This window comes from Falco cherrug, chromosome 13 (genome assembly GCF_023634085.1).
Source record: "Falco cherrug isolate bFalChe1 chromosome 13, bFalChe1.pri, whole genome shotgun sequence".
Taxonomy (NCBI): Eukaryota; Metazoa; Chordata; class Aves; order Falconiformes; family Falconidae; genus Falco; species Falco cherrug.
This window is the reverse complement of record NC_073709.1, coordinates 11,376,833-11,394,850: the sequence shown is the minus strand read 5'-3', so window position 1 is coordinate 11,394,850 and position 18,018 is coordinate 11,376,833. Positions and strand designations below refer to the sequence as shown.

The 18,018-nt window shown below is 43.1% G+C and overlaps 1 protein-coding gene across 1 annotated transcript; it reads left to right on the top strand.

Moving 5' to 3' along the window:
- The first annotated feature begins 3,436 nt into the window (after positions 1 to 3,436).
- QPCT (glutaminyl-peptide cyclotransferase) lies at positions 3,437 to 17,425 on the top strand. Its single transcript, XM_055725962.1, has 7 exons — positions 3,437 to 3,747; positions 8,365 to 8,511; positions 10,923 to 11,204; positions 13,765 to 13,941; positions 14,818 to 14,917; positions 15,393 to 15,509; positions 17,012 to 17,425. The coding sequence occupies exons 1-7, from the start codon at positions 3,625 to 3,627 to the stop codon at positions 17,155 to 17,157; spliced, it is 1,092 nt and encodes a 363-aa protein (XP_055581937.1). The 5' UTR covers positions 3,437 to 3,624; the 3' UTR covers positions 17,158 to 17,425.
- Positions 17,426 to 18,018: the final 593 nt, after the last annotated feature.

The window sequence follows — 18,018 nt, the reverse complement described above, 5'->3', positions numbered from 1 at the left end:
GAGAAATTCCATAAACATGTGCTGCCATGATTATTTTTCACTGCTTTTGACACTGATGTTGCATAGCAAGTGCCCCCATTCAGGATTTGCAAGATCTGCAAAAAATGCTTGCAAAAAAGAGGAACTAATATCTCTATGGACAAAATTTTGAACTGCTTTTCTTCCCCCCCCGCCTTCCCCCCCCCCCCCCCCCCCAGCTCATGGTCTCTTTTCTTCCTCCTCTCCCCATAAGAGAACTGAAAAAGAGTTAGGAGTTCAGGTTTGGTTTGGATAAAATCCTGAAATGTGGATGTGTCTCTGAATTACCTCATCGTCTCGGTTTGAGCCCTTAGCTGAACTTTGTCCTAAAATCCACCTCCGACAAAACAGTGAAAAGTTTAGTATAAGCTTAAAACACATGGAATAAAAAATTACCTTGGTATAAATCCACTGAAAACAAAATATATTATTTGTTATATGTAATTGACCTTTTGGAATTCACTTACCCCCTACTAGTTTAAAGAATGATCTCACAGATCCTTATGCCTGCCAGGAGGGTAGCCTCATTCATACCATATAATCCTACTGTACCGACTCTGAAATAAACATAAAGTCATTTCCCTAAATAGATGTTTAAGGCTAACCTGCACACTTCACTTGCTAAAACCTTGTCCATGAATACATCAGCCCATGGGAAGAGAATCTGTTAAACCTGAATTACCAAGCACGTTACTTCCACAGCCTGATAAAGGCTCTCTTCCAAACCCCACAGGAATCAGCGGTGGACAAGTTGGCTGGGGTGAACAGCAGCTCAAGCCCACAGCATGCACATGAGCACCGGGCACTTGCAGGCCCATGTGCTTCTTTGTGAATGCCACCCTCTTCCTCTGGGCTGTAAGAGCTGCCTACGGATTTCTAATATGCGGCAGCCCAGGCTGCTGAGCACTGGACATCTCAGACTGTGTGTTCTCACTGCTGGCTTACCACTGCTGGCAAATCGGCCATAGCAGCATTACCATAGCTGGCAAATCGTTGTGTTTTAAACCACAACGAACCACACTTATCCTCCTCTCCCCACCATGGGTCTGCCACTTGAAAGAGTTGAGCATCAAAACTGTATTCGAAATGGTGAAAGGGGCAGGGATCCCCTTCTTGAGGAAACAAATCCGCAGCATTTGACGGTGCATTTCTCCAGTTATAACGAAGGTAATGACACAGCATGCAGCCTCAGCTTCCCAGAAGCGGTTTGGGCTGACAAATGCTTACATGCTGTAGGGTCAGCACAAGAAAAAGCTTTCGGCAGTGCTGCCTCCAACGTCTATCCTTCGGGACTTCAATAGATGGCACTGTCACATCAGCTGGCTTACAGGAAAGGAACGATGTAAAGATTATATTTGAACAGATAATGTATGATTTTCTTCGCATAATCTACCGTCTTTTCTCTCTAGATGATATCTGGTTACATCTATTTGATTTTTTCAGGATAATAAACCAACTATTTAAAATGCATAAAACAGAACGGCTGGTCAGCTGGGCAATTCATTGACATTTTTCAATTTGGTAGTATGGAGTAGGACTAAACAACATGTTTTTTTCTTTACTAATCCCTGGCAAAACAAAATGTTTGTCACCTTTGATTAATTTTTTTAAACTTTGTGTATTATTTTTAAAAAGTTACATAATTCTCTTTTCAGCTGTGAAGTGCACTGATTTCTGTTACATTTCAATAGATGCTTCTTTTATTTTTTTTCCTCAGTCATCTTTGTATCATTAGACATAGAACTTTCTGGGGTGGTTATGAGGGGGAGGGAAGGGAGATCTCTACTTCAAATTTTGAAAGTAACACCTTTAAAAACTCTTGTTCAATCTCTCTACACATCTGGTCCAGCACTTAAATTTTTATCTGTGTTTCCCATGTAGGTGAGATCAACACTGTCCTAAGCTGACTTTATGCTTGCCACATTCATAATCTAGCAAAGAATTGCAGCCCTCCGTGGGACCACAGTCCCTTAGGGGAAAACAGTATTAGCTGGTCCCGAATCAAGCTTATATTCTTGGCAAATTTCTCCTGTAGCTATTGTATTATTTTTTCTTCTGCTAAATTGTATGAGAACCCTGGCACATCACCCAGAAATTTTGTCCAGCATCTTGATTATATAGTCAACCACAGGAAATCTGATGGAGGGGCAAGAGATTTTTGTTCTGCTGTGTAGTCCTGTTGGGATCACTGTCAACTTGGTAGGGGGATTTGGACTGATTTCCTGTGACTTGATCTCTGCAGACATGCCAGGGCTTTTGCCTAAGAATCTGTAAACCACGCTGATTTTTCTTGGTAATCAGATGATTGTCCATTTCTCCCTATTCACCAGTGACTTGCCTTTGCATTTGGACCAGTTTCCTAACAAAGCAATGTGTGGACTTTTGTGAGTGGAAAGAAATGACATTTATTTAAATTAAATCTTCGTTTCCCCATGTACAAAAAAAAAATTGGATACAGCCACATTCTGAGTATCAACCGTAAGGACGCTGAATCTGCAGTAAAACTATCACCACCAGAGATCCCATCTGTATGCTGGGCAGCAGGTCCACCAGCTTTTCTAGGAAATCAGTGGAATCTGTGTCAAGAATCTGAAAAGCAACAAATCGTTCCACGTCTCTCATATCGCCCTCACAGACAGTTTGAGCACTTGCAAAGCTGCGGTTGCCAGGATGTGGCTTTCCAGCACGAGGCTGAAGAGCAGCAAGATGATACTCCTCCTCACGCCCTCATTTCTTTCTTGCTTCATATTTTTTTTCTCAATTTTTTTCAGCATTAAGCCTGAACTTTAAGAATGCTGTAAGAACCGGAGGCTTTAAATGGAGCATTTGTGATGCGGAATAGTCAGATGTTTTCTCCGATGCCACAGAGCAAGGACAGGGATGTCAAATGACTAAAGAAGGGCTTGTGTGCTCAGAAGCTTTTATCTTTGGTTTAATCATTTCATTGGGGTCTGCTGCAAGAGAGCGCCTGACTACAGATCTTGCTTCCTTGGCAGTCAATGGTATAACTACAGAATGTAAAATGGCAAGATGGGATTGTCATTCTAGCAAGTATTTAGGCCTAAGAAAGGTGGTGAGAGGAGCTTAAGGAATAATAAATTAAACCGCTTCGCAATTGCATAGGTCTTTGCCTCTCCAGACCCCCGCGCACACCCGTTTGGCACTGGCCATGGGCCCGATCCCGGGGGCGGCCCCCGCCCGCCCTCGGTCAGGCGCACCGGGAGGGACGGCACCGGGACCGCAGGGAGCCCCCCCGCAACACGCGTTTTCAGGGGGGACCGCAGGCTCCAGCCCGCCTCAGGGCGCGGAGCAGCGGCCCCCGGCAGGCTCCCCGCGCCGCACGGCGGGCGGCGGGAGGGGGGCGGGGGCGGCGGGAGCGGGGCGGGGGCGGCGGGCCCGGGGCCGGTGGCGGGCAGCCCGCCGGGCGCCGCTGACGTGGCGCCAAGGATGCGGCTCGGTTCGGAGGGGAGAGGGGCTGGGAGAGGCTGGCGGAGCCTGGCAGAGCCCAGCGCCCGCCCCGGCCCCGGCGCTCCCCTTCCCGCCCGCGGGCCGCGGAGGGGCGGAGGGAAGGCGGCGGCGGGAGAGCCGTGAGGGGAGAGGAGAGGGATGGCGGGGGGCGAGGGGGCGGCGGCCGCTCCCCGCCTGCTCGGGGCGCTCAGCCTCTGCGCCGCCGCCTGCTTTCACCTGGCGCACGGCGGGGACACCGGCGCAGAGTGGACCCTGGAGAAGGTGGGTCACGGTTGCGTTCCTCAAGGCTCTCGGCGCCCCTCCGCCTGGCCGCGGCCAGCGCCCTCCCGGGCGGCGGGAACGGCTGCCGGGGCTGCCGCCCGCCCTGAGGCGCCGCCCGCCCTGAGGCCCCGTCGCGCCGAGCCCGCCGGCCGCGCAGGTGGGGCGGGGAGGGGAACGGAACATGGCGCCCCTCTCGCCCCCCGGGGATGGCGGCGGGCAGCGGGGCGGCTCCACGCGTTCGTGTGTCGGCGATGCCTTAACGCCACCCGGGACCGGGCTGCTGGAGCGACAGGCTGAGGCAGCCGGGGAATTAGGGGAAACCTGAGCAGGGCAAGAGGGATCAAACCCCGAATTTGTACTGTATGTAACATTCAGTTACACGCCGCTTTTCAGCGTGATTCGGAGAACGGTGCCTCCAGGCTGAGAGAACATGGCTCTTCCAGCAATGCCCATGTAGCTAGGGAAAACAAGCAGGGACAGTGCTGACAGCTACTGTAAAACGGTTTTAAATGGATATAATACCCTAACGTGTCAGAGAGCCATCCTGTGTCAGTTGTAATTCAGTGTTCTCTGAAACAGTGAAAAAAGCAATCTCGAGAAAAAGAGTAATGAGCAGTAAACTCCTGATTTCTCTTAGCGGTCCATCATGAAACACTAACAGTTTCTTTGTGAAGAACTAAACCACATGGAAGATGGGAGGGCATACAGCTGCACATTACATTCAGTTAAAGGGTTCAGGAATATCCAAGCAGAAAACACTTCCAGGTGTTTATAGAAGAGCTGAACTCAAAGTTCAGCCAGAACTGACTGAACTCCACTAATCCAGTGCACCGTTTCTTCACCAATAGAGCAGAGTCCAGGAAAACTGGCAAAATGAAGCTTCCATCATAATGTGCCACTTATAGAATGGTTTGGGTTGGAAAGGACCTTAAAGATCACCTAGTTCCACCCCCCCTGCCATGGGCAGGGACACCCCCCACCAGCCCAGGCTGCTCCCAGCCCCATCCAGCCTGGCCTTGAACGCTGCCAGGGATGGGGCAGCCACAGCTTCTCCGGGAAACCTGTGCTGGTGCCTCGCCACCCCCACAGTAAAGAAATTCTTTCTAACATCTAATCTAAACCTACCCTCTTCCAGTTTAAGGCCATTCCCCCTTGTCCTATCACTACAGGCCCTTGTAAAATCCCCCTCCAGCTTTTCTGAGGTCCCCTTTAGGTACTGGAAGCTGCTCGAAGGTCTCCCCAGAGCTCTCCTCCAGGCTGAAGAACCCCAACTCTCCCAGCCTGTCCTCAGAGGAGAGGAGCTCCAGCCCGCTGATCATCTTCGTGGTCCTCCTCTGAATTCACTCCACTGGTTCTCCATCCCCCCAGTCCCTGCCTTTGCCTTCTGTGACTTGGGCAGTGTGGCTGGAGCACTTGCCAGTGAAGGCCAAGGCAAAATAGTCACTGCACACCTCAGCCTTCTCCATGGCCTGGGTAACTAGGTCTCCCATTTCCTTCCAGAGCAGGTCCACATTTCCCCTAGTCTTCCTTTGTGAAGCTCATTTGCCACCAGCTGCTCCTCAGTCATTCCCTTTCTCTTTGATTTTATTCACTCCCCACTTAAGTAAGTATTGGGTTGGAGAAACTTTGTAATTCTGTTCTGTTAATTGTATCTTACTATATATATAGCTCCTGTACAGGCTATGTACAGATACTACATATCTGTAGTATGCATAATACATATATATGTATATATAATACATAAGAATATACGAGGCTAAATCTTTTAGTCATACTAGTCGAAGTACAAGCCTGTAGCCCCAGTGCTCCTTTTTTCAGCCCCCTTGAGCCACACCAACACACTCCAGCTCATTCCATTCCTACTAGTCAATCTACTTGCCAATGATGTAAGTAGTATCATCTAACTGCCAAACCATAGCATCTGAACTCCTCTGCCCATGGAGGCACTAACCAAGAACCACTTCCTCTTTCTCTACAAATTCTTGTCCCTTGACAACTTCTGTTCCTTCTCCCTAAAGGAAGCCATAAGTTGAAACTCTGCAGTGAACAGACCTTCCCCTCCTCCTCTCACTGAGGAGGAGGAATTGGGTCCTAAACTTAAGAGTTCTTAGAAGCCAACTTCCCTTGGCACAGAGCTGAAATACACTAAAATTGGCAGGTAAGCGTGGGCTGCTTGTAGAAGTTGAAGTCTTGCATTTCTGTGCAGCTTACTACAAAAAGTTTAGTGACAGCCCTGTTGTAAGTACATTGCTGTGCCTCCCTGCTGTAGCCACGGAGGAAACGGGGACTGACCAAAACAGTAAGGAATGAGTCACCCACAGATCTCATTCCACTTCTCTTTTATTTCATGACCACTTTTGTAATTCCTTTCACTTCCCAAATTTGAAGAAACGGGAATTTATTCCCCTCTTCTGAAGTGTTTTCATACATTGGTACTTTCATAATAATAATAATGACGATGATGTTTCTTTGCAAGTGATTCAGTGACCCCAATTCCCTGGCATGCTCTACAGCGAGAAGCAAGGTGACTCCACATTTTAACAGAGCCCTTGACTTGTTCAACTGAAGGCCTGTTTGCTGAGCTTCCCTAATTAAATTGTCCTCCTACACTCTTCTGAAGTTGCTTTATTTTTTCTTTCTCCTCTTACAGCCTGTTCCTCAAACAGAACAGCTCCCTGACAACATTTTCTTTTCTCTGTGCCTTTTGTATGCTGGTGTAAATTCCACCATATTAAACTTTTAGTCTTTCAAAAGACACTTTGTGCATCATCTTCAATACGTTTTCCAAACTTGTAAAAGTTCTTCTTTATATCAGATGAAATGCAATTTTTCTTCAACCCATGTCTAAATTTGCTAGCATTAAAAATGTTAACTGCACATCCTAAAATTTGGTGTCTTTATAGTCTTAAAATTCAGCTTTAAACACTATAATAAAATTGGCATCGTAGGATTCAGTGTCTTTTTGTCTTCCTTCTACTTAATGTCACTAGTAAACTGAAGTGGAATTAGAGAAGAGGTTCCATGCAAAGATAAACAGCTAGGAAATAAGAGAAGAGTAGAATTAAATGTTTACAGTGAGGTCTATAAAATATTTGTTCTTGTGCTTGCTTTGCTCAGTGCACACACACAAATGAAGTAGAAAAGACAACAAATAGTGAGGCAAAAAACATTGACAATGTTCATCAGTCAGGGTAATTAAGGTAACAGGTCATTATACAGGGCTGCAGAAGATCTCAAGGTCAGTACACTTTCTGGCCAGGTAATGAGTTTCAGCAATCAGTTCAGAGAAATGTGAAATGATGCGCATGAGTGAGTGGGAAAGGAGAGGGAATGAATATTTTTTGTTAATATATACAACCATGGAGTTAAATAGATTTATGAAAACGTCAGTTTGGTGCAGCAGCAGCCCAAAAGCAAATCAGTTATTAAACAGTCTGAAGAAAAGAAAATAATAAAATATAAAATACCATTATCACACACTATAAGTGATGGTGCACTCACATTGCAGTTTCCCTCGCTTTCCTCATCTCAGAAAGGATGAGATAGACAGGGTACACTGAAGGACAGCAAGTCTGATCAATAATGTAAGGCAATTCCGATCAAAGAACAAATAAACAGACCAGGATTTCTCAGGGAGAAAGAAGAGTAGAGGGAACTCCCTATGATAGAAATAAGGAATAGGTATCATAGGAGCATCCTAAGATAGTGCATAAAATAGGGATCTATGAAAACAGGAGTGGCTAGGGAAGTTCCTGAGGAGACAGTTGCTAGACATTGGATAGACATCAGGTGCCCAAAGGGGCATTTGAGATGTCCTTGGGGACCCCACCTGGGATTCAGCTATCACTCCATCGCAGCACAAGGCTCTTGCACATTAAAGACATGCATTTGCCAGCCCCATAAGGATGTCTGGTGTATTCTAGGTCACCTGAAATAGCTCTAAAGGTCTGTGCTCAGGCAACAGAAAAGAAGCTGCTTGAGAGGTAGCTAGCACTGCTAGCTGTTGCCACAGGAGACAAGCTGCCAGTTCTGAGGTTAACCCATGTGTCACAAAGTTGACGTATACCCCAGCTAGCCCCAGACGAGCTCCAGCACGCTGTGTAGTTACACCACCACCACCACTGTGGGCAGAGGCCACAGTGACACAGCCTCACTCCTGGGACTGAGCTGGTTTATGCGTTCCTTTGCAGTACAGCACCTCGCAATGTAGACACAGCGTAAAGCTAAATATTACTGCTACTAAAAACAAAGCTTCCTGTGTTTGTCTCAGTGGAAAACTCATTTGAAGGTGGCATGGTTGCAGACATGACTGGGTGCATGCAGAATTAAGAGATTAGAAAAGAGAGAACGCAATCATGGGTTGAGATTTTACAGCTAGCTCATAGGTTTAAAATTTCTCCCGTGTTTTTAATACTAGTACATTTTGCATGGAAATCAAAGATACAGATGCCACAGAACTTAAAAATATCAATCATTTTTGAGAGAAAACCTTTTTTAAAATTAATTTTTTGTTGTCAGTAAGAGCAGTACATCACATTTACTGTAATTCTGAAGAACACTATGGTTAAAACGTCTAGTAATAGTTACAGCAATCTTTCCTTTTTCTCCCATCTGCAGTATTCTCACCAACCAAGAATTTTACATTCTGATGCTATTCAAAAAGTTGCAGCAAACACAGATGTTTCTGAAATGTGGGAGAATGATTTGCGCCCAATCCTGATAGAAAGATACTCGGGATCACCAGGAAATTATGTCGTACGACAGGTAAGACAGTATTTCCTGAAAACCTCTCAGAACATCTATTATTTATATTCTGAGTGCCTTTAGTGACCGCTAACGGGGCAGACACATTCCTTTCACTCAGTAGGATGAACCCTGTCTTTGTTCAAGTCTAGACTGCACAAAGCCTACATGACACAGCTTGCACTTTGTTATTTCCCAAGGCTGCATAGCATGACAAAAAAAATAAAAACACCGGTTTAAAAAATTGATTATTTTAATTAAAAAGCTTGCCTCAGGTTTGGTACCAAAAGTACAACACAACCGTTGTCCTTTCCCTCACAGGAGCAGGTTTTTGGTCACCAGTTCAAACCCCTGGGACCATACACAAGGGTGAAATAAATGCCAGGCTCCCCCCAGCCCCATTTCTGGAGAGGTTCTGTGCTGTTACAGTCCCCTGCGGTGTTGCTTCAGACAAGTGTATCAACACAAAAAGGGATCAGAGGGGCCCAAACGGGCAGGCAGGTGAAATGGTCAACATGATGAAGGGCAGCACAGCTCCAAGCAGCACACCAGCTAGCTCTGCTGGCCCAAGCACAGCAGCCCGTTAATGCTGGGCTGACGCGTCCAGGTTGCACCTGACCCCGAGCCAGTAAAAGCTCCAGCACGCTGTATTTGAGCTACAAGGAGCTACCACCGGGCTGGGTTGCTGCCCTGTCGGCACCTCTGCTCCGCAGTCACGGTGTGCATCTTCAGGATTGTGTGCTGTGCTGGCTTTGGATTATGTTAGCCAAGCAGGAGACCAAAACTGGTACAGCTGAATTTACTGCAAGACATTCACAACATCTCACTAGCCTTCATCTACCCTTCAGGCAGCGACGCAACAGCTCCAAGACAGCCCTAACTACAGTACGTTTATTTGCTACTCTGCAGTTTGTAAACTGGAAAAAAAAAAGCTTTTTAATGCTTTGTGTGTGCGCGCATGCACGTCTATAGATTTAGTTTGGTGGTTTCTTTAGTGATACCCTGGAAGGCAGCCAAATGAAAGGGGGAAAAAGTAAGAAAAACAAAAAAACCAGCTGAGTCTAGGCTAGAAAACCACAAACCATGTTCAAAATGGGATCATCCTGTTACAAGGTACTAAATGCATGTACTAAAGTAGACCCCCACCAATGGAAAAGAGTCCTCCATTGTCAAGGCACAGTGGAGTTTGAAACAAATGACATTTCTTTCTAAGACACAGAAAAAGCACCAGGCTCCTTTAAGGGAGAAGGCTACTGCCAGTTACAGCTAGCGCACACTGGGAACTCCATCCAGGCTTATATATTCCCCTTAATCCGTAACAGACATCCTTTGCTCTGCCTACAGATAGCAGACAGACCATAATGATGCCATAAAAGCTTTTAGAGGGTGACTACGAACAAAATGGAAGTTTGTTCTAGCGCTAAAATTCATGGCAGGATTCCCACTGACTTCACTAAGAGCAGAACAAGTCTTCAAAGTGTATTTCCCCCCCACCCCCTTAGAGGCTTTTCCTAATGTTTATCTGAAGAGAGGAATCTGTCTTGAAGAAGCACTCTAGGGATCCATAAAAATAAGTTGCTCAACAGAGATGGCCCTCCAATAAGAGTTAGCCAGAACTCTGTACTCAGTATCTAACTGGGGTTAGAGGTATTCTCTTTAGGTAAGAAGATACGTAAAAATTAATTATCTCTTTTATAGAGTCACTGTCTTAATTTTTATCTTTACATGAGCTACACTTAGAAGATTTCATTTTTAAAACATTGTTCTGAAATGTTTAATTCTTTCTTTAATTTCCAGGAATCAGACCATCTCTTACAGCCTTGTAAACAACTTACATCACTTGAAAGCTGGTTTTCTCATAGAAGCTAAAAAAACCCACCAAAAACCCCAACCAAAACCCCAAAAGCCAAAATCCCCACACCAACCAAGCAAACCACAACCGAAAAAAACCCCAACAACTCTCCAGCATTTTTTTTATAGTGCTGTGGCATCTATGTCAAAATAGCCATGCCAAGTTCTCTGCAGCCAGTTCTGACATTTAATTTAAGGGCATAACTGAGTTTAAATTTGAAGAGGTAAACGTTAAATCTGTCCTGGTTACACCTGAAAAAACACTGGCCTGGAAACTTCAAAGATCAAGATCTTAATGTGTCATAGTAATGGGCAATCATTCAAAGCACTTTCACACTCCAAAGACAAGAGATGAAAGGAAAAAATGAAAAGCAAGTCAGTCAAAGGCTAAGGTAGCAAGGATGTTGCTTATTTTATATGTTGATATTACATTTTTTGGTTTTAAAAATTTAACGTTTAAAATACCATGAATTTACAGAAATAAGCTTAAGTGCCACTGTTAATTAGCCGATAACAGTTTGTCTGCAACATCTTTCTAAAGCAAGCAATATTAATCTGATTTATCTTTTTTTTAAATGCAGCATATCAAGCACCGTCTTCAAAGATTACAGGCTGGTTGGGAAATTGAAGAAGATACATTTCAGAGGTACACACCATATGGATATCAAACATTTTCTAACATTATTAGCACTCTCAACCCCTCTGCAAAACGCCATCTAGTACTTGCTTGCCACTACGACTCAAAATTCTTTAGACAACAATGGCATGAGAAAGTCTTTGTAGGAGCAACTGATTCAGCCGTGCCTTGTGCTATGATATTGGAGCTGGCACGTGCCCTGGACAACAAGCTTCAGCTGATCAAGGTAGTTTGCTTGTTTCATTTTCATTTGGTTTTGCATCAGCAATAGGCCTTTGGGCACTTCCGTGTTCTCTCCCACAGCCTGCGTGCCTGATTCTCTGCTGTGCCCGTAGTAAAACTCCTACTGACTTCAAGAAGAACTGAACTTTAGAATACATTATCACATTAAAACTTCGTAGGCAAAGGCTTGCTATCTAAAAGTCACTTAATAAATATATACTACATAAAAATAACAATTTCTACATTAATAATACGTTTCATAGACTCTGAAATATAATCCTACCTTCGATCGAAAAGGTGCAGAACCCTACTCAGAAATTGCTCTCTATCCGGTAACATCTAGGGTCACTGACAAAGTTTTGTTGCTTTCTGAATCTTGCACTTTTAAAATCTCTCAGTTGTATTCTGTTTTGGGAGACAGATGAACTAATCGATGTGAAGGAAAGTTATATACGCATCCCTCCATCCCATGATGGTTTCAAACTTTTCTTCATGTTTTCCTTTATCAATTTAAATGTTTATGAAACAAGTGATGGCTGAGTACAGGAAAACAGTCAAGCAATAGCATAATATTATCAGTCTGTGTTACCTACGCTATGAAAATCTGCTTTGAAGTGCTGCCATTGCTAGGTGCAAAATCTGTGGGTCCTACAGGCTTTTCGAGGCCGCAGGATCACAGATCGATGAGTGCCACCTGCTGGTTCGGCATTTACTGTTTACAGAAGAACACTTGGACACTACCTTTACTTGTAGGTAAAGGTCCCTCAAATGCTTTACAAAGCATTGGGAATACACTCGGCTCAGGTATTCAAATTACTTGGCAGTTGTTCTCAGAGACTGATTTGGTGCCTTCTGACAGAAGAATATTTCAGAATTAGAAATTAAGAATATGCCAGTGTTTTTAATCACAAAACAGAGCACTCCTGTAATCCATATGCCTTCATTTAGAATACATTTGCCTGATGGTTATTTATGGAACAACCTGCATGCTGACTTAAAGACTGGACTTTTTCTCAAGTATCATATTATTTTTTGATTAAATTGTTTTATCATGTAAGATGACAGCATTTGACAAAATGACAATCTAATTACTTTGCACAGGCTACCATTTGTACAGTCTTAACAAAATATACTTTGGCATCCATCTGCTTAATACATTAGCTATGACCTTTTTGCTCTGCTTATAGTAGCGTAACAGCCTTCGTTATGTTTTCGGCCAAATCTATTTATACTTTGACTTGAAGCTGCGATCTTTATCTTCATGTTTCTCCAGTTACATAGAGTAAATTTAAAATTAAAGAGAAAAGACATATCTACTTTATTCAGACCTGGGAATGTATTAAACAGTAATAGCACATAATACTACAAATACTACTTTCTAAAATTCAAATAGCATTAATACAGTTTCTTCCAGAATGCAATGCAAACCGACTGCTATCAAAAGAGTTCTGTCCTGTGCAAAGGACAAAGGGCAGCAAAGCACTGCATTAGAGAAATCCATATATCACTGTAAGCATAATCAATATCAACTTGCCTACGTGAGCAACATTTTATGGAAGTTTCCACTACTGTTTATATTGGATCAGCTCCAGCTAGTTGGAAGTTGTAGCCCATACAGGACATGACTGTTGCCGGTGTCCCCACCTTTTTAACCACATCACGTGATTTCACTTGAAATAGCATTAATTAGTAGAGGGGTTAAAATATTTATAGCAACTGCCAAGACTACAGTTCCCAAAACTGTTCCTATAGCAGAACCAAACTGGGTTTAGCCGTGTTGTAGATTATTAGGAAATGCTTTTGGTGCCAACAAGGCTTCAGTTAGTAAACAGAGACAGAAAAAAGGCTCCTTCTACATGGGGAAGAAATTTCACACACATGTCTCCTTTGTGACCCTGAATACGTTAATGATATATATTCTCAGTTTTTACTGCTATGATATTTTTGGTTGCTGAAAGGGAAGGGCGTATCTGCTCCACTCCTGTGCTTTGGTTTTAGAGTGAAGTTGCCTTGGTGGCTGCAAGTCCCCCTAAGGGAAAAGAAATGGTCATTCTTCTCACGACTGGCTACTCTGTCCCTCAAAAAAACACCAACTTTACAAATACGTAATTCACCGCTACAGAGGCACAACTCTAGCAGAGGCATTACTCCTTTGTGGCGTTATTGAGTAATACCATGAGCACTCGCATCGGGTGTTGTTGCTGACATGTCTTCTTGTTATTTGAGATGATGTTTCTGCTACCTGGTTTTGCAGACCTGTCTCAACATACTCAGCTCGTGTCTGCTAAAGTCAGAAATGAAATTTTTAGCCAGAACCAAAATGACACCAGACTGGAGAACATATAACTGTGCTAGATAAATAATAAGTACATAATGATGTACTAGATAAATAATAAAGACTACTACTATTACACGGTAGCGCATGTTTTAACAGCCATAGGAAGGTTTGTATAGGGTACCTGAAGATACACCCCTACCGATGTTGCCGACATGACTACAGTATTTGTCCTTTATTTCATGTTCTGACCAGAATGAGTTTTGTTATTTTTAACTTCCTCCAACAGACCAGCTCAACGTCAAGACCAGACCTTTCACTTCAGCTCATTTTTTTTGATGGTGAAGAAGCCTTTGTGCGGTGGTCCCCTTCCGATTCCCTCTACGGATCTCAACACTTGGCTCGGAAAATGGTATCTACTCCACATCCACCTGGTTCAACAACCACAAATCAGCTGCACGGCATAGTAAGTGGCTTTCACTTCCTTAATGAGTAATAGTAAATTACATTTTAAAAAATATTTAATTAGTAAGTAATTGGCCAAATTCCTAAGAAACCATGAACCCCACCAAAGTTAATGGGAAGAAGCAAGCCTGAGGAAATTTTATGAGATGTGATAAAACAGAGAGTTGACAAGACCTTTTCAGGTGAATCTGCTTAGACCTTCTCCATGCAAGTATGAGGAGGAGTCACAGAAAAATAAAAATACACAAATTAATTAGAACATAAACTAGGATACCCACCTTCTTCAAGAGAGAGAATTCAAAGTGAGTAGGGAAGAACACAGACATATCATCAGTCTAGGAACAGACCTCCCCTACCTCAGCGCTAAGCTACAGCAAGCTCCGTTTCCCTTTGGATTCCTGCTAACATTCTGGTTGTCTGCTCCGTTCTCCCTACTGCCTTCTAGTTTCCCTGCTCACTGCTGAGACACTTTTCTTCTGTCACTGTATCTTGTGACTCATAAAATGTCCTTCCCTTGACAGACTTTGTTGTTCTCTGGGGAAGCAGCAATTTCCTCTTCTTTCTCCCCACCTACCTTAGTTTTTCTTTTAAAGGGATATAACACACAAACTGCAAACAAAGTGATGCAGTTTGCTTCAGCTTGAGGAACAGAGCAGCAGGCTACCGTTTTGCTCCTCCAAAAGATGGCAAAATGCATCAGATTGGAGTCAGGTTCTGCTAATGAGTTCTTAGGCACCATGGTAGAAAAGCCAGATCTTGGCCAGGGCTATCAAAGACCTAGTCATGACCTATAAGGAACCAAGAGGTCTGGTTGCAGCTGCTGTGGTTGATGGTGGTGTAGTAGAGAATTCTGTATTAAAGATTCTTTCTTCTGTAGGACCTGCTTGTACTACTGGATTTAATTGGTGCACCAAACCCAGTCTTCCCCAATTATTTCCCGAACACTATTCGATGGTTTCAGAGGCTTCAAGCAATTGGTAAGGAGAAGGGTATGGGCTCTTGATGAATTGGAAGATTTGGGGTATACCTTCTGAATGTATTAAGTCCTGTAAATCAGATTATTTTTCTGTTCTACAATTATACTATTTATTAATGTAAGTGTTAAATTTACTGCATCTTAAACTTACACAAAGATTTGAATAGTTAGTTAATAACTGAGGAAGATTCCCAGACCTTTGGAATCCACGAAACAAGATTCTATTACTGATTGTCACTCTGCAACTCTTGGGAATTGCTTCACTTCTGTGTTTTAGTTCTCACTTCTGTAAAATGACAGTAACAGCACCAGTCTTGAGGTCTTCTAAGTACTAAACAAATGCAAAAGACTGTCATCCATGCCTTTTTCTTCTTTGATGGGAAAAGCTTCCACGTGAGAGGAAAAGTAAATCAAACATGCTTGCATGCCTCCTATTGTCCAAAATTTGTAATAATCACTTGCATTGTGAATTACAGAGCAAGAGCTACACAACATGAATCTGTTGAAGAACCATGTGTTTGAAAGGCAGTATTTCCAGAATACTTTATATCAAGGCCTGGTTGAAGATGACCACGTTCCATTTTTATTAAGAGGTACCGGAAGCTCCTATATTTTACAGTCTATTGTTCAGTAACAAATGCATGATTTCATGAATAAGCACGTGCACATGATCCTGTTTCTCAAGCTTATTTGCCCCAGCTTGAGGCTTCCAAATCCAACTTTACAGAAGCTTTGAAAAGATACCCAAACAAAAGCAGTGATACAACATACCCATCATCATTTTGCAGGAGCACAGCTCCAGTGGCACAGATAATGGAAAAACCTGTCAGCAGTAGTGTCTCCTACAAAGATAAGCAATTCTGATCCAGTGGGATATCCCTACATACCACACTAGCCAGCCAGTTACTATTTCTAGGAGCCGTGAAACACTTGAGGGTTGTATCTTCAAAGACTACAAAAATCTCTGTAAAGGTCTGTTGTCACAGTTACAGTAACGCTCCTTATTACCTGTTTAAATCTGGAGGCACCGATTCCTGCAGAAATTCACATACTGAAATTAGATGTTCTCGTCCCCTAAAGAGAATGTAGATTTCACAGCTGCCAGCTTGAGGGGTGGGAAAGGTGCACGGAGTAGCCAGCAGAAATAGCAAAGGACACAATATGCCTGAAATCCCTCCTGGAATTAGGCACACACCTGCAAGTGGGACTCCCTACCTAAGCATTTCTCCTGGCAGCCACCTACACCATGAATCTTTCATTTTTCACACCAAGGCAGAGCCCAGGTCCAACAAAACCAACACAACCAATACATGCACGTCCAGGGATATCAAAAATCCTACATGGGAGAAGCTGATAAGGGAATACAATGACTACACCTCAAAACCTTTTCTTTTCACGATTAGCACCTAGTGAAGAAAACAGATTCCTTAGCAGTACGCAGCTGAAAAATGAGAGAGGAAAAGTAGTAAAACAGGAAAGAGGCTGGAGAAAAACAATACTCCCCCCCAAAAAAGCAATTAGGAAGCAGAAGACTGATTTAACTCCTTTTTTACATTAAAGTTGCAGCATGTATAGGTGGCTTGATGTTGCAGTCATTTCAAGTGGAAGTTCTTCTACCTGAGGATTACAGTGGTTCTATTTCACAGAGTAAAAATACAGACACCCTATTTTACCATTTATGGAGAGGACTAAAAAATGCTTCTAAAAGTGCTCAGCCTTAACATTGTCCAAGAACACGGCAATTGGTTTTCAGTTTGGGGAGCTGCAGCGATATCTGTGCCCTTCTGTGGCTTCTAAACATGGTATCAACACCTACAATGCAAAGGATCTTTTTTTTTTTTAAAAAAAAATAGTAATAAAAGAGGTAAACTTAAAAGAAAGGAAAGTGCCAGTTCTAGGAAACACAACAAAATGGATGCAAGGCTTAAAAAAAAAAAAAAAAAAAAAAGGTAAAAGGAAGCTGCAGTGACACACACTCCTCTATAAAGTAAGTTTATTGAGTAGTTACCTGACTGTTGCTAAACAGTGACATATTAATTGGCTTAACAGAACTTCACCAATATTTCTTCTCCAAATTTCATTTTCCTCCTTACAGGAGTTCCAGTCCTTCATCTGATTCCATCCCCTTTTCCTGCAGTATGGCATACCATGGAGGACACAGAAGAAAACCTTGACAAAACTACTATCGACAATCTCAGCAAAATCCTGCAAGTGTTTGTACTGGAATATCTAAACCTGTGATACACAAAATGGCAATAAATTGTACTTCATTCTAAATACTGTTTGCCCACCTTCACATCTGCTATGTAATTACACTGGCGAGCACTGAAGCGGTGCAAAATATAATGATAGCTCTTACTAGGCCTATTATTGATTCAGAGGTTCCTGGCCCAATGTTCCATGTAGCCAAATATGACAGCATTAAATAAGAATTAGTTTCAGCCTGGAAATAATTTGATTTTTCCATGTCTTACCGCTGAATAAAAAAAAAACCTGCAGAATTTTTCCAGATCGTTATCACTGTTTTGTGTCAGATATCAAGATCCCAGAAGGGAATGCCTCCCGACTTAAGCGCTAGCTGCAGTTTTTACAAGGTGTGACCAACTTTTGCAGTGTTCAGCAATGGAAATTTATAACACATTATTAAAAGAGGCAAAACTCACACTAAAACATGTATCTACTTTGCGTTGCACTAAACCACCTCATTCTGAAATGAGTTGCTAGAACTCCTGACACAGAAGGGATTTTTAATCCTCCCTGCTCTGACACCAGGAACCCGAGAAATAACCCAAATTAATTTTTCTCTGTCATTTGTTGGATACTTTTTGATGGAGAAGGGTGGTGGGGAGTGATGCTAAGAGGAAGGTACGTGGGGGGTTCCGTTGTGCTTTGGCTGCAACACAGGAGATAGGAACTGAAGAGTAGGGGGGGGTGTGGAAGCAACACCCCAGCACACACCATTCATTCATGTGAGAATCATTCACAATTTGACCCCCCCAAAAAACCAAATCAAACACCCCTGCTGTTTTTAATACAGATTATATCAGATGTAATCATACTAGGAAAGCGATCACTTCAGAAACTAGAGTTTAAAATAAATAT